Genomic DNA, 17617 nt, shown 5'->3' with positions numbered 1-17617 from the left:
AAAAAAACTCAATAGAAATCCAAATATATTCAAAGATTTTATAATGGCGTGGCTCCAACTTCCAGACAATGGTGTTGTTTACTCTGAAATTCAAATGAGAGGATTTCACATTCCCAGACTTATTTTTCAGCAGCAGTAAATGAAATCATCCTGGTTTATGTTACAGCTACTTCATCCTCCCATGACTCGATTTCCAGGGAATAGAATATGTGACCTCCAAAACACTACTCTAAGGAAAATATTAGAAAACAAAACAACTAAATCTGGTCTAGACTCTGTGGCATTCCCCTATTATTACAGTGTATTAGTGCTGAAGGCATTCATACCTACATACAGCCATTAAAAAAAAGCATGTTCTGTTTAGTTAAGGACTTGAAATACAGTAGATGCTGCGTGCTCCATAACACTGTAAAATCACAGTGTTAGATTATGATTTAAATTCCCTGTCAGGAGTCACATATCTAATCATACATCTTTGATTTTTGGATCAAACACAAGCTATGTGGGTGCAGTTAATGAACAAAAGACAGTGTGTCAGCGTATTGTATTATGTAAACATAAGGTTTATTGCAAATGTGCAGTTGTATCCAAACACCATAGTGAACAACTGTTTCCAGGATACTTTACAGCAACAATACCTTTATCTTTACAAAACACATAGAAACTTTAGCACTAGCTTCTCCCTGTGAAGTTTAACACATGGTCCTGGTTTGCTCGCTGTTGTTGTGAAAGAAAAAAAAAAAAAAAAAAGTCTTTGGTAGCTTGAAAAACAACAACAACAACAACAACAGCAGAGTTCAGTGTGGAAATATGTTCCTCTTACTACGGACAGGCACTGTTGTCATGCCATCGTTTTCAAGTTGGCATCTGAGCAAGAAATGGACCAGATACTGGACGACGCTGCTAAAAATCAGGAGTGCATCTGCAGCGACTAAATGCCGGAGTCTGCTTGCTCACCACCCCCACTAGATTCACCTCAGGACGTTTCAACTTTTATGTACATTGTAGTTATCCTACTTTTAAAAAAAAGGAGCTAGGCAAACAAGGTGAGCAGACAAACCTGCCCGACCTAGATTACAAAAAAAAAAAAATTAAGACCACTGTACAATACTCCTATTTTACAAACAGCTGATTTTTGTTCAGAATCATAAACAAAAACAGGAGATATAGCAGGATTAACTTCCCCCATAAGCAGCAAGCCCCATCTGCAGACAATACAAGATTACATTTTATGAATCATTACAGTATACTGATCAGTCTACTGCAGCGGTCCACCAGCTCTAATCGGCTATACTGCATTAACCTCCACCTCTGTTGCTTTAGCCTATCCTGTTGATTATTCTTGTTATGCTTAAATGTACATGAACAAATGAACAATACATCGTAGGTGGTACAGGAAAAGTCCTCATTGTGTGGCTGAAATGTGTGGCTGGGAAGAGTCCTTGAAACTTGTATTTTTGAGATTGGACAAATCCACACGATGGGGCTCTTCTCGTTGAGACATGGAGGACCGTCTCATATGGGTCTCCCCTGGGTGAGTGGGGAGCAACGTTTACCCCCCCACACACTTTCCAAGTTAGCACCTGTAGGGCCAGCCCGATCAACACCTCCTCGCACACTCCTCTGTGGAGCAAAGGGTGTTTGTTGGAAGGGTTTGGCTAAGGCGGGAAAGTACCCCCCCCTACCCCAACATGTCTGAAAGCAAGCGCTCATCGGTGTCTAGTCAGCCCTCTCTCTATTCTCAGCGCTTTTGTCTACACGGACACTACGACAAAGAGTTGGACGGTATCAGAGGACGGGCCTGACACCGCACCGGTCAGAGCGTCTTAAGTTCTGTTTTGTGCTTATCAGAGTCAACAGTTCGTTTGTGTCCCATCGATCATTTACAGCCCCGATGCTTCACCTTCGTTGTTTTCGAAGGGTTCTCGGCGACGGCGATTTTGTAACGCTTCATTCAAATGGAGGTCCATTACTGTGAAGAGACAGTGGCTCTGCCCGCCCCAAGGCAGAGCCACTTACACAGCAGAGCCACTGCTGTGGATGAAGGTCTGCTGCTGCTGCTGTTGCTGCTGCTGGTCTGGGGTCACCTGGGTGCTCTGATTGTCCAACAGGACATCTGTCGGGATGCGAGACTGGAACTTCTCGAGCTGCTCTGGACTGGCCAGGTTCTTCAGCAGGTAGTTCTCCCTCTCGAGCTGATTGTTCTTCTCTGCCAGCTCTTTGATCTGCTCTTTGAGGATCTCCACCTCCTCACGCACTGCATACATCAGGTGGTTCTTGACAAGGTCCTGTCACAAGGGAGAAGAAGAAGAAATTAGATCAGTTTAGATATGAAAACAGGAGAATGATGAGATTAAAATCGGATCTATTCGGATGCACTGAAAGAAAGATTTTCCAGGAAGAAGAGTTCTGCTTCTCTGTTTTCGTCTGTTTACTTGCATGGATCTCTTGTGTACACTGAAGTGCGTGTGTTGCAACTTTAACTCGAGGGTGTTTTTAATAATTCTGTGCTGCGAAAAACATTTTTTTTTACTTCCTGTCATCCTCTTGCACTTGTTTTCTACTTTGCCACATGAATAAAGCATACATTAGCCTGCAACCGCCTTCACAGAACAGGGACCTCCCTGAGCATTCATAGAAAGATGGTTTTTGTGCAGAAAGTATTGTGGGGGGAAAACTGGATTTTGGAGAGATCGGCTGGCTATAGCAGTTCTATACTTGCTGATGCTGACAAACTCTTGGTCGAAGGGACCATGTGAAGCTCACAGTTTGATGTAGTGATAGATCGTGTGTATCTAAACTGTAGCAGTCAGTCAATGGGGGATTTGCTGATATGCTGATGTGTGCAAGCTATATATTATTACATCCATGACATTATCTGGTGTTTGTGTGTGTTCTCTCAGCTTACCATCGCCTGTTCAATCTTGTTGTCGATGGCCACAACGCTAGCACCAGAGGCACTGCAGAAGAGAAGAACAAGAGGCCATAAATGTACAGTTCAAAGCCACAAAGTACAGTAAACTTCAAAAGAAACAAACAAGTCGGTGCTTAATGAATTCATTGCTCCGTGACAATGAAACAGAAAGGAAAAGCGTTTGATCATCTGTTATGGAGTTTATTTCTGTACAGGATGAGGTGCAGGCTGATTGCTTTGAGATATGGGGTATGGTGTAACCAGGACAAACTGTACGAGGCAGTTCAGTTCAGTGTCCAAAGTCCAAATAAACAGCAGCAGAGAGAAACACAGCTGGACAGACAGCGTGTGGAGGGGTTTGGTAGTCACAAACATTAAGCTCTGAACCCCTGAATCAAAGTACAGCATCTGCAGAGCCGCAGCAATGAAAAACCAGAACGCGTTATTAATGACATGTAATGTTGTCGTCGGATATTTACCTGTTGTCAAGTTTGACCGACACAACGTCTCCTCCGAGAAACGAGGAGAAGAAAGAGATGGAGAAGTTGTGTAACTGGTAGACGGCCACCTCCATGGGTGTTTTCGCGAACATCTCCGTGCTCATGTTGAGTACCAGACTCGTTTGGATTATACTTCTCGCCACGTTTGCGACTGGTTGCTTCACCAAACTGTATATCCGGATTTGTTTTCGTCTGTAGTAACGATGCACTGACTCGCTGCTTGCTTGCTGAGCTGCGGTGCTGTGTCGGTTTGTGAGCTTCGCCGGTTTTTACAAGCGACTGTCTGATGCTATTTCTGCCACCGGCTGCTATTTGAATGGCTCGCCTCCTGACGTCATCTGACGCGCGCATAAATTATTCAAATGAGTCGGCGGGTGTGTTTTTTTTTTCTCTCTCTCTCTGGTGCCTTAACGTGCAATAGGACAAACCGGTTTTAACACATGGACCATGTGAGAATTTGTTCAACTTTTTACATAATAAACCCCAAAACACGCGTGGTCACGTACTGAAGTATTCACGTTGGTAGTATATGACATTATTTGTTCCTATTATAGAGAGAATAAGGATCCAAATGTAACATATAAAGACAAAATATGATGCAGTGGAGTATACAACGTAAAATACCACATACTAAAATGAATGCATACATTTTTATAATTCACCCTGTTGTATTTTGAGGAATAAATGTCATTACTTCATAATTGCAGAATATTTTATCTATAATGATCAACTGTGCAAACACATGCATGTTTAAACTATAAAACTGATGTAGGCCTTACAGTAATGCCTCCTTGTTTGATATTATGATAGATAGATGTCTCGAGTCACTAAGATTGAGTTAATTTAAAAAACAAACTCGAGTAAAAACTTTTCATTTGTCATTTTTTTCTGCATTTCAGAGTAGAATACACCACTTGATTTAATAACCAAAACCAAAACAATGAGTTATTAGAGCTTATTATAGAACTATGGATTATAATAATTACACATTATCAGTAGTAAACAAAAACGCTAGTCGAAAGTACGACCCCTAAAAGGAGCATTTGAACGCAGCGTCACGTCTGCCCTGCCTCTGAACTTCTGCTTTGCTGCTTCTGCAGTTAACCCACAGACCGAGATCCGTACTCAACAAACTACATCACAACAAGCTGCTGAACAATCGCAGGCCTGCACAAACAAGTCACTCGCGCTGCTCATCAATAAAAACTCGATTTGTCCCTTAAAGAAAGGCCGCACGTCTGGATGATTTGTGTCATCTGATTTTCATGTGAATCACTGATTTTCTTTCTCGGTTTCATTGAATATGTCGTTTAAACGCACATGTAAGACCTCTAAAGTTGCTGTGCAGTGTACGTTTGACGAGTTAAAAGAAGCCTTCCAACATCTATATCGTTTTGTCAACAATCACATCTTGTTCCCATCAGTTGTTGTTTTCTTGCTTGACATCCTATAACGGAATGTCCTGTGCCACATTTCACACAGGTACTCCGTTTATGTATTTTTCCATCCTCTCTCTCTCGGTAAATTTCCCCTCAGTCTATGTCTGAACTCTATCGGCCTCTAGTGGTGAAAATGTATAACACATCGACCTGTGGGGGACTTTGTTCGTGGACACAATGTTATTATGGAATTTTCCATATACCTCTCCCTGGCTCCATAATTAGAATTATTCCAGGTTGTTTTCCTGCTTATGGAAAACTTGTGGAAAATTCTCAAAAGGACTCTACACGTATTTGTATTTATTGATTTAATACTGTTAACATGACATACTACTTGTTGTTCTTGTGTTTTTGAGAGTAATACAGACTGTAAAGCATTTGTTGTCTGTGCCATTACTTCTGTTTAGTCACAGTATCAATTTATTTGAAGAGCATACAGGAATCAATCTGGGTCCAGAACTGAAGCTCTGTTCCCTGGGCGTATAAACCCCTAACCTTTAGGTCGTCTTTTGAACTTTGTATTCTACAAAGTGTGACGCAAACGTTCTGAGCCTCCTGCAGAGTGTAATAAACAATTTGTAATATAAGCCAGTCGCAGGAGAAAAATACCTGCTGTTATCCGTCGTTTCCCTTGACGGCCTTTCTTTGAGTCTACTGACTGTGGCTGTTATTGAGCAATAGACCTTGTTTTCACTGAGGCATCCATGCAGGTTCTAATAGCTTTAATGTAATTGCTGTGTGTCTCTCAGCTGTCACATTATGTTCCCTTTTCTTGTCACAGTTAACTGACTCAATATCTGTTCATAAGCCAATTAAATGTCTATTAGAAGGCCTCTGATGCATAATATTTCTTCTTACAAAGGCCCAATGACCTGTAGAACATTACCAGCTAGTTACTATAACTTTTATGGAAATTCTCTGCTGACTGGGCCTTAACTGATACAGTACGTATCCATAAAAGCCAGATTTTGAGGTATCTAATAACACAATAAATAAGTAATAATAAAGAGAAAATAACAACATGATTGAGTCCATAAAGTCCCTGCATTTGTATACACACAGCATAGCGATCAGGATGATGATAGATGACCCAGGGCCTTTAACTTTCTGATCACTGCATGGTAAACTAAGGTATAGTGTGTTTTCTTAAGAAAAAGCTGTTGTGTTGTTACATAACAAAACAATTAGAGTGGAAAGGCTGACTTTTGGTCGGCCTAACAAGGCTAAGCAGAAAGCACATTGACTGGGTATTAGGACCCATAGTGCCTGTCGTCTCAGATTTCGTGCTGTGACAGTACAGCTGCCAGGTTTAATATCAGCCCCTGTTCTGGCAATGAGGGGCTGGTGAATTACCTTGCCCCGCTGTGATAGTCCCATTTAGGAGCGGCGAGTCACAGCGATTGCCTGTGGCTCAGCTGAGATGCACAGATAGAAACTACAGACAGCAGGGAGCCTCCCTGCACTGCTCAAATGAAATATACCCAATGAGCCAGATGCAGTAAGATGATGACAGTGTAAAATATGATGCCCATGACCTTCCTGCTTTGCCTGCTTTAATCACAGTTTAATAATTAGCAAGCGATGAAAGCAATTCTTCTTAAAAACTGCATCTGCATGTTTCCAAACAGTCTAAATGCCACAGATAATGACCTACACTGCCTTTTCAAGAAATTAAGTCTGTCATATTTCTGTGGAGCTCGTACTGCCTGACCATTTTTGGTGTGTGCCAAATCCAGTGAGTCACTTAGAAGCCAGGCGATGGGCCACAGTTTCCATCAGATGTCCCCTATGCAAGAGCCAACCGTGTTATATAATACTGTGATTCATCTGCACCAATGGCTGCAGAAGAATGAGATTGAGACATGCCGCCAACACTCCCAGCTTTTGTTATGACCAGCACTCAGGGGCTTTGACGCATTGAATTCAAGATGTACACAACAAAGCCCAATAAGAAAAAGAAGACAAATCCACAGAGAGAAAAAACTATTCTATCGATTTGAGATCACTTCTTGGTCAAAAAGGATGCTTTTTCTCTTCTTTTCTACGTCCCATCTGCACGCTCACAAGTTGGAATGCATAGCGTGTAGCGAGAGTGTGGCCTGAGAACACACAGCCCTGCCATAGGCTGCAGCCAGAGGCTGTCTCAGAGGAAGCTGTCAGTGTGTGGAACACGACTGGATACAGCCAATGAATACTGAACACTCTGCATACACCAGGACACCCAGAGGCAGTCATTATTATCACATCACCTATAAGTCTCCTGAACCATGAATAGAAACAAGGCACATGGCCTTGGTCTAGCTCCTGAGATTTTTCACTAAATTTAACAGGCTGTCAATTTCTGCCCCTGGATTGCATCTAATATAACTTTATGGGATAGGTTGTTTCTAACATGTAATGCATGCAGATAGATGATGACAGGACTGACATTGTTATCCAAGGCCTGGTAGCGATATCACGCTCTGCCTGCCTTCACTGCATCAGTTTAGCAAATTCACCACTAGAGGAAATTGTAAAAGATGACTTTGAACAACATGATCACCAATATTTATATGTTGCAATGGTGTGACATGTCTTTACGTACAGTTGATAAAGGAAATAGCTTGTGGCTTTATTTTTTTTTCTCCTTTTTTTTTCAATCTGGCAAGACTGAACATTATGACAGTTTTACAGCTCTGCGACAAATGACTCTTCATGTGAACACACACGCGTGAAGTGTAAACCAAGCCGTTTCATGACAAACACCGCACCCACAACCCTACATCATGTAGATGTCGACAGACTGCCGATATCATCCATCTTCTACTGAACTGTCTTCAATGTGAACATCTGTCACTAACACATGTCACTGTCATGCCAGACATCCTCTCATGCACAAGACAAACTCTGACTATCCTCGGTGGAACCCCCCACTTACCGCCGATCCGGCCTCTTGAACAGACTCGGTGAGTATGGGGGTGAGTAGCTCATTGCTCTCTCAGGATAGCTGAAGTGCTGGTAGTGACAGCAGAATCTGTGAGGTGGTTCAGCCAGGCGGATGGCGCATATTGTCCTGGGAGAAGGTGGCATAGCCCCAATAGGTGGAATTTCAGTGGGACGCATCTGAGACTGACCCATCTTGGCTTCCAAATGAAGGGGTTGTTCAAGAGGCAGGAGCTCTTTGACCGTTTTCTCACTGCTCTGCTGTTGTTTGTTCTCAACAACTGTGTTCTCAAAGCACAAAGAGACAATTGAGCGCTGGGCCGATACCTCTGGATATGCCACCATAACTGTGAGTGCCATGCTCAGACTGGCACTTGTATGATGCGTCTCCAATCCAGTGGAACACAATGGCCCCAGAGTCACAATGAAAATGACGATTTTCCTGGAACGGTGCCAATTGTTTCATCTCTACACTGCTGTGTGAATATCTGTTTCAGGCAGGCAAAGCAAACTATCTTTCTCTAAGTGTACCTGAAGGGAACAATCATCATACCTATCTCCATACCTCATTCAATCAGTGGTAATATGTGTAATGAAAGACATAGTTGGGCCATTGTTCCAGGATGTGAAACAAAACCTGTTCTCCATGTAATGACCTTATTCGGCACTACACTTTCCAAGACTCTAAAGGCAGCCAAACAAGAGCGAGTATCGTAGTGTTTGCACACTTTTAAGGTCTCTTACATGGAATGGATCCGGAGGTCTCCACCACAGAGAAACCGTTACACAACTTCTGAATAAACTCAGTGGCACAATATTCCAGATTAAGTGTGTGGTGTTCACAAACCCCCAAACACTTTAAAAGTATGATTAAGTGGGTTTGTCAGGTTCAGTAAGCCTCTTTTGTCACGCAGTGTGATTAATGTACAGTAATATGGTTTGGAGAGCTATTGCTGCTGGTAAACGTGTAACAGTAAACTGCTCTCTCATCACTAATTACAAGCGTCTTTCTAGTTTGACAGTCATGTGTAAATGTCTCACACGTCTCCATTTAATCTATCTCAGGGTTTTTGACATTTGATACTGTGTACAGATTGTGATGCACAGGCAAATGTGGTTTTCCATTACAAACCAGTTTCTACATGTTACCTTTTGAAAATTTTGCATATTTGCAAAATGGGATTTAATTTTGCAGTCTTTTGGTGCCGTTAAAGTTCAGACTCTGTCCTCTGAATGAAATCTTCATCCAGTATTTTTCTATGAGTCCACAGCATGCCTTCAGAAGAATAAGGGTATTAACTGATGACAGTTTGATTAGGACATTTAGTCAGGTGAATATTACCATACAGTGTTTAAATCAACAAATTTCTGATTTCAAGTTCACGCAGTTCAAGCTGTCACTGATCACAATCATTATTCAGTGTTATTTTTTTATTTGACAGCGGCTGAGCTGCCTCTGGGCATGTTTACACTTATGTCAGGAGCAATTCATTCAAAATCGAAAAACATTTGATCCTTTTGTATTCAGCTTAGTCATTCAAACTCAGGTGGATGCCTCTTCTTTTCTTTTCACTCCGTCTCAAATTTCATGAGGTTTTACATTGCGGAACACAACACAAAAAGACATCAAACCACTTTTTTCTGTTTCAAAGGTATGCGTTATTCTCACACATGACTCCAGCAAGGGACAAGATGAGCTGAAACATTCCCTCTGAGGTAACTGATGGGTGACTGATACTGAATGTCCATGTTTTTGTGTTTGTTTGTTTTTTACAGTTATTGCAAAACTTCTTGTTTTTGTTCTTCTGTCACACGAGCGGTGCCACGTAATTGCATGTCAACAGACAATTATCTCCTCACACACATGACCAGTACTCTCTGTACAAACATGAACACGCACACATCCAGGAGAACAGCAAAAGTGACTGACAAGGTGATTCATCGTGTTATAATATGGTCTTATGCCAAAACCTACTTATACTTAAGTTCTCAAGAAATGGAGCAAATGAATGAAGAGTAAAGAGAAAAATAACTGCAACCTTTGCTGTCATAGAATTTCATGATAGCAGTGATTTTATACATCCTGTATGTGTGGAATTACAGTAAAACCAGGTTCCAAGACTGATTATATATTAGTTTAAGGCTTTAAAAGTTACAACATGATGTCATGAACTCAGTATTATTATGAGTCTGAGCTGCTGTGTTAAGCACTTTGGCTAAATGTTGGTTACAGGCGCCAAAGGACCAAGTTTTTAATAGGCTGTACTTAGCTACAGAAAGGTTTTAATTATAATTTCCATGGTAGGAAACAGAGAAGCCATCTCTTCCTCTGTACATCCCTAAAGGCAGCAGATGCAGAATCAGAAGACACCACAAGCAGGTGTGTATGTGCGCGTTTGTTTACATCTGTACTCCTCAACATCTAAGAGGAACTGTACTTTGGTTAATAGAGACTGTTCTTTACATCTGCTCGGGTGACATGCTGTTTAGTACTACCAAGCAGGCAAAGCAAGAGCTGCTCCTTACTTGCCTTGATTCGTTTTTTTCAAGCTTTAATGCTTTTTTCCCCCCCAGAAATTAGTGCACTTCATTTCAGTTCATGCAAAATGATGATGTGTGAGTTTAAAGTATCCTTTGTTGACACTAATGGCAGTTTACAACAGGACAGTACTGTGGCAAATGGTGTTGTACAGTACTGCTGTGCAGTACATTCCAGCTAACAAGCTTGGGGACCTCACAGCATCTGGCACCAGGCTGTGATTCAGCAAAAGTCGGACAGCTTCAGGCCATAATGTAAAGATTTACCTTGTGCTGCAACAGAAACAATGTCCTGGCTAAATTTACTGTGAAAATACTGAAATAGAGCTGGGACCCAGAGGAGTGTGTTATTACAGTATGGTGAACCCTTGTCATGCCACATTTATCCCCCTAAAAAGAAATAACAGTATGTTCTAGCCCCTCACCCATAGGATTTCCGTCTGTATTTCAGTGCACACATGTATACACATTAAAACACACACACACAAGACTGTCTTCTCTAAAAGATGAGCGATTAGACACTCCGGGTTTGGATATAGGTATGTCAGTGCTCTCACTAATGGCTCTGTGAAGGTCAAAGGCTGTGTACTCAATTGGCCATGTCGTGTTAAATAGCAGTGAACTTTGTCATTAGCCGTGTCAGAGCACTTTGTCTCATTACTGGTAGCTGAGTTTACCACAGACTTATATGAGTGAGCTGGTTTGTTTGTGTTTCTGCCTAGTCTACTCGGCACCAAATATCTATGAGTGCATATTTCTGAAAATAAAAAGGGGATACCTCTCCTTTTAGAACACACTCTGTTTACTTGATATGAAGCATGAATAGTGATACTCAAAAGGCGGGGTGGCTGCTACTTTGCATGGCACCTGTGATAAATGCACCGTTGGTTGGAACGTGTCCCAGAACAAAAGGTTACAGAGTTCAGTGCCATCTGTCTATATTCATCTGCCTATGTTACATTAGTGTTCTAGTATACTTCAGCTGTTGGTGCAGTTGTGTGTATCTGTGTCTAATCTGAGTTGCTGCGGTGTGCTGACATCCGGCTAATGGGTACATCGAAAATATGATGCAGTGACGCAGAGAAATGGAAATGTATTGTATGCGCTGTGAAGCTGATTGGTGCATATGTAAAACTGTTCTGAGGCAAGGCAATAGTCTATACCACACTATCAGCTCTAAGTTGGCAGGTTTATATTTACCGCAGAGGCTGTCATCTGTTCAGTGTGCTGCTTCAGTATGTCATCATAAATTTGTTTTTGGCACTGTATGTTCATCATAAGCAAAAAAAGGCTGTCGCTGAGAAGGTTGGCTGATCTGATGCTGTGAGTAAACAGATACAGCTAAATGATGGCTGAGCATTTTTATAGGCAAACCACTTAATTGGTTTACAGCACAAAGCAGTCTGCATGAGTTTCAGTGGAAAACAACACTGGAGGGTGACAAAAAAAACAAAAAACACAATATTAATACATTTTACTGAATCCTTCATCCTGGAAAAAAATGGCATGGAATTGCCTGTAGTACAGTCTTTGGTTCAAGTTAAACAGGTAGAAACAAACAGGATGATTCAATTCTTCTTCACTCCCCTTTTTTCTTTGTAAAATCCTCACTCACGTTATCACCTTCCTCTTTCAATCCATTCCTCCCTCTCCATCTTTCCATCCCTCCGCTTTCTTCATCTTTTTTTCCTTGAGCTTGCAGCTGGATGACCCAAGTCAACAAGCAACTGGGACAACACTGGAGGGAACTGGGCCCTCGACGAGCCATCCCCTGTTGCGTGTTTGTGCACTCGCTTGTGTTTTTTTGTTTGCCTATGTGTATGTTGATGCGTGCAGTTGGCCGCATGCTTGCTCATGCACGTCTTGCCTTGTCCTGCATGATCTAGATTTAACTGGTTGATAGGAACCCTGCTAACTCTCACTGTCAGTGTCATCCAAACACTGAATCGTTCCCACAGACTCCAGCAGGCTCCTCCGCTGAGAATTAAAGCCAATTCTCTGTCACCTGCGAGATGACGATGGAGCAATGACTAATTTCCCATGGATGATTTGAGACAAGTCATTGGCGGTCATTGTTAAAGGAAAGTGCCTTAACAGCTTAAATGGCTACACAAATGAGTATTAAATATTTCTTGTTTTTGTAAAAGTGTTCTAGAAGGATAACCAATGCAATAAACCTAAGGTTTTCTTTTTTGTCCTAAAACTTTTTTGTTTCGTGCCCTCTGTCATTCTCTTCCGGCCCTGGGGTGCCTGATATCTCCATGACTTCATAATACAATCAAAATGTTATCTATTTGAAGTTGCTCTAAAAGATAACCTTAAATGTATCACTGGTTGCCTTGTAAAGTCACTTCAAGAGCAATGTTTATCTGTGGCCTGCAATCATAGATAGTAGTGACCAGAGCTGTGTTACTACTAAGATACTCATATTAGCCTGAGGAAGTTTCAGCAGCGTGCAATCCACTGATCCCTACAAGCCAAACAAATCTTGTTTTCCTTCGACAAGACCGCAGGAATGACTCAGATCATAATTCACTCAACTTTTTTATCGGTACACTCTGACTCAAACAAGAGGGCTTTAAGTAGGTGATGACAGAATAGTATGCAACTGATCTACTTTGGTAATATGTGTTGCAGCTTCATGTATAAAACCAGACTGAAATGAGCTGAAACTGTGCCTCAATGCCTCAAAAGCATCAGTTCTTTTAAATGGACCTAAAGATTAATATTTATAGACGCACATAAAGGCTTTCAGAAATGTTCAAAGCAGGAATAGAAATTTAAATAAAACCAGGACCGATCTGTACAGTTCACCCCGGATCTCTTTGTGTTTTAACTTGGGGCAGCACTATTGAGAACTTGGATTAATTACTACAGACACAGCATCTGTGCATTTGGACATCAAGCTGTTGCTGTTTTCATATGTAAATACCAGTATGCATATAAATTTAGCCTAGCTATACGGTTGCATTTAAACCATTCACAAGCCACTTTTACTTTCTCTCAAAGGGGAACCTGATATAACTCAAAGTGCAGCTGTGAAGTGGTGAAGCAGGGAATTCACATATTCAGCACCTCGTATAAGTCTCCTCTTTCAAATAGCATCGCAAATTAAAAGCATTCAACTTCAGAGTATAACCATGAGGGCAAAAGGTCTGTGCAGTCCCACAGAGGTACAGCGTGGATGACATGCAAACAGAGAGGAGGGAGCTGAAGACAGGGAAAACATCGTGTACACTTTACACAATGTTTCCTCAGCCTGTGTCTGCATGGTGAGGATCCCCTACCGACAGAGGACAGGACCAGATGTGCGGGCCCACGTTCTACCAAGTCTTAAAAAGAAACATATTGCTGTTTAATAGAAGAAAGCTTAAAGAAAAGTTAATGAGAAAGTGCAATTAAAGCAGCCACATCTCCTAAAGGAGAAAAACTAAAATGTATATCCAGATGTCGGCCACCCATGTGAAGACTGTAAAACAAATACTTTAAACTATAAACACACACATTACATCATCATTCTCACTACTAAATTCTAAAAAGTTAATGAGGACTTATTAGTGTTAATTACAATGCACTTTAAAACTAAAAAGTAATATAAGTAATTGTATTCTGTTTTGTTAAATCCCTGCTAATCTCTCTCAAAGTTGTGTTTGTGTATTTATCTGTATTTTATCAACTCAGTATTTTATCTGTTCCTCACATGGTGCATTTACTGTCTTTTATGGTTCAATCCCACATATCTCCTGAATCTATGTACTTTACGCATGCCTGAAAAAAAATCATCTGTAATTAATGGCATGCAGTTATACAACAAACTCTTTCTGAGTGGTATGTAACAGCACTGTGTCGCCGCATGGACTGCTTATGTAAGTCTGATTCCACTGTGGAGAATTCTTCATGGCGTGCATGTTGAACTTTGTGGAGTGCGTTAAGTCACTGACACCGTGCCTTTTTCATATTTATACGTTGACCGACAGTTTCATGATATTTAGGGTATGTAAAAACATAAATATACTGTACTTACTTGGTTAAAGTAGCTGTACATGTAGCATGTCAACTACCACTTTCTATTTGAAAGGCAGTTAGCTAAAGCTGGTCCATTTATGTTGAGTGCTCCCTACATTCTGAATGCAGACTTCAAATATTCAGCTCTTGCCTTTGTTTATGACTGATATTGTTCAGCAGGTTTTATAGTGTAACACAAGAGCACTTTTTTTTTTTCAGGATGTGACTCAGCCAAGGGAAGGATCAGCATCAAAAGCTTCTGTTTGATCCAAATAAACCAGGAACATGGTGATATCCAGCACTGTGCAGTGCTGAGCTGTGAGGTTGTTTGGGAGTTTACAGGAACCCCAGCCTATCCTGTCTTCAAAAAGCTAAATGGCCTGCCCCTCAGACAAAGACGCAAGTCTTGCAAGCTTCGCTGATTGGTCATTTGAGTCTTTTTTTCTTTGGTCATGGTCCATTTGTAGATGTGCAACCGAGTGGAGGAGGAGGAAGAGAACAGATAAGAACTTGACTTGAGGATATTTAGTGATGGTGTTGAAATCAGAAAATCTGATTCCCCCCAGTCTAGTTTTCAGGCTACCCTGATCAGTAAGTGTTACTTCGAAAGACAAATGAATAGAACTTGTCTTTTTCTGATGGTGTTCTCCTTGACACTTCTTTCATGCTCATTGAGCATGCTGCTTTGTAATAGTGTAGTAGTGTAGTTTTTCTCTAGTTTGTGGTTTTGAATAATTAGAGAATCGTTGTGAGGTTGTGACCAGTTTCATATGGAACATTTTATTTGCTGCTTAAAAATATACAAACGTATGTAAATGTGATGGATTGCCACAGAGTGGAAGCTTAAATCCAGCGTTCAGTTCACCTCAATTCGATTTTTTTACAAGTTAAAAGGTCGTTTTAAATTTGAGGATTTCATGGCAGATGCTTGCCTGATAGCAAAGTTAAGGTTAAAGCTCTCAGGAAACAAACAGGAAATACTTCCACTTGAAGCGACTCTTGAACTTGGAGTCGGTCAGAGTACACAAGACAGATCAGTCTTTCTGAGTTGTCATTTTCCTGGTCTCGAAGCTGCACAGAAGAGAGAGTAAACAAGATCTACCATCCCAGTCATTGTAAAAAGGCTTGGGTAAACAAGGTAGGCTTAATTGGCCTTCCTCCAGCATGTACCCAAGGGTCCAAAGTTCACTTATGAAACCACAGAACACTCGTATCTGTTTTGCACGCACACACCACCCGCCAGGTACACAATCAGACCATGCAAGTAAAGGTGTGCAAGCAAGCATGGGCGCTGACAACATTGACGTATTCATAGCCGTGCGTGCATGCAAAAAGGACAAATGTGAAAAAAAAAAACACGTAGTCACACACAGAATTGGACACGAATACACGCATGAATCTGAGGACAGACAGAGCAACATATAAGCAAGCATGCACAAGTACTACACGCTGTTATTGTCTCTGTCTGGACGTGTGGATTTACAGTGTTTGGCAGGCGACTGGTCACATTTTTACGACTAAAACAGATATTACTTTACCGACTTCAGATCTTTCGTCGAACCAAGCTCTTCTTACACTGGATTAAATACACATTAGAATTTTTTTTTCGAAATTTAAAGACACTGCTAGGTGTTCAGATCGAGCACAAATAGCAATTCTGAAAATGTAATTTGCTGCTGTCACTCAAACAGTGCGAAAGTGCACGAAAAAACATCAAACAGAAGATGCTTGAAATCTTCTGGAATGAAGAGGCTGACGTAAAAGCTCTAATCAGATCTGGAGGAGAAGGAGAAGTGCGTAACAGTCCTTTATTGTTTTGGCGATGGATAGATTAGGAGATATAGGGAATGTTTGGTGCCAGCACGCTGTCAATTTATCTTCACGCCCAGATTACAGTTCAGTTATTGAGGAAGAACGTTCCAACCAGAATAGGTTATCTTTGTACCAGCACAGCAAGGTGGTGTTGAAACTAAAGGTAAAAATCGGGTTTGCGGTTTCATGGGGTACTCATATCCATAGTCAGTCATAGTCATAGTCAGTGTATTACCGTATTACAGTAGATGGCATTCAGCAAGCCATCTGTTTAAATTATTATGTACACTATATTAAGACTTTCCTACAGCTTAACCTTGCTGTCAGACTTCTTTTTCTTTGACCTTCAACCTCAGAACTTCTGTATTCTTACGCATAAGACCAACTGCGCTTCATGCTGTATTACACCGCAGATCAGCTGTTTGGGTTAGAAAGTTGCAAGATCAAACTGAAATAAAGCATTTCTCAGGATAGCCGTGATGCTGTATCTCTGATGCAGACATCTGAACAGAACAAAGCATTCAAATGTGTTCTCTAGAAAGCAATTAAAACGATCCTGAAAAGATCTTAGATAAAGCAAGAGACTGGGAGAGGTCACTGAGGTCACTGAGGTCAGACATTGCACTCCCGAGCAGCATATTCATTCAGGGTTGTCTTTGGCTTTAATCCTACAATTGCACAAGAGCATTCTGCGGCGTATCACGAATTGGGAGAAATATGCCAAAGCTTGGCTTGCAGAATTATTGCACTGAATAGCAGGGATGTGCCAGAATGTTTGTCAGAGAGCTGTCTGCAATATAAACATCAATCTATCATGGAGTCCATCCAACTGCATTGTAACAATATTTCAAGTAAAATTAAAGCAAATTAAAAATTGCCACAGTTTAGTGATCCCTGTCATATAAGTCCAACACAGATCTTCCTGCCTTTCAGTGTATTTACAGTAAATTCAGCTATGAATCGTATATGAAACTGATGTCAGTTAAGCTATATAACTTATTTTGAGGAACTAATTCAAAATTTGCAGAACTGCAACAAAATCGGGTATTTCACCGTTTCCCACACCCACTGGATAACTCCTGCACACACCAAGTACCAAAAACACAGCAAGTCATTACTTTTTGTCTATGTGACTGATTGTCTTCTTCACACCAGTTTAATGACTGTAGTGTTCTCTCTCGGTAAGACTGTAATTATAGTCCCACCGCAAAGGAAGGAGAACAGTGTGGCGCCTCCAAGGTAGTTGCCAACCTTTACAACACCCCTCAACAAATCATAATAGTAATAGTAACAGTATGTGCCCCTTGGATTGGACCGACAATGCCTAGCGAGTGGCCGATTTGTCCTCATGTAACTTCTGCATCTTGTCTGCCACCTTGTGCACGCTCGCTTGTTCTGCTGTCTGTATCATCTGGCTCTTCTGTTTAGTTTCTGTTCTCCCTTCTCTCTTCTTCTCTGTCTGTGCTGCACTCCTCCTTCTCTAACAG

The 17617-nt window shown here is 41.2% G+C and overlaps 1 protein-coding gene across 2 annotated transcripts in view; it reads right to left on the bottom strand.

Moving 5' to 3' along the window:
• Positions 1 to 540: 540 nt before the first annotated feature.
• tsc22d3 (TSC22 domain family, member 3) overlaps positions 541 to 17617 on the bottom strand; it is a 33731-nt gene continuing 16654 nt past the window's right edge. The window contains exons 1-3 of one of the 2 annotated variants that reach the window (XM_010732141.3): positions 3394 to 3723; positions 2909 to 2960; positions 541 to 2288 (exon numbers count right to left, since the gene is read on the bottom strand). In XM_010732141.3, coding sequence (XP_010730443.1) covers positions 2016 to 2288; positions 2909 to 2960; positions 3394 to 3518 — 450 coding nt within the window. In that variant the 5' untranslated portion in view covers positions 3519 to 3723 and the 3' untranslated portion in view covers positions 541 to 2015. Of the gene's footprint in view, positions 2289 to 2908; positions 2961 to 3393; positions 3724 to 17617 lie in introns of those variants that run through there. The other variant, XM_019265419.2, reaches the window with a different exon arrangement.

Source organism: Larimichthys crocea, chromosome I (assembly GCF_000972845.2).
Source record: "Larimichthys crocea isolate SSNF chromosome I, L_crocea_2.0, whole genome shotgun sequence".
Classification (NCBI taxonomy): Eukaryota; Metazoa; Chordata; class Actinopteri; family Sciaenidae; genus Larimichthys; species Larimichthys crocea.
The sequence above is the reverse complement of the archived record's forward strand: the minus strand, read 5'-3'. Positions and strand labels throughout refer to the sequence as shown.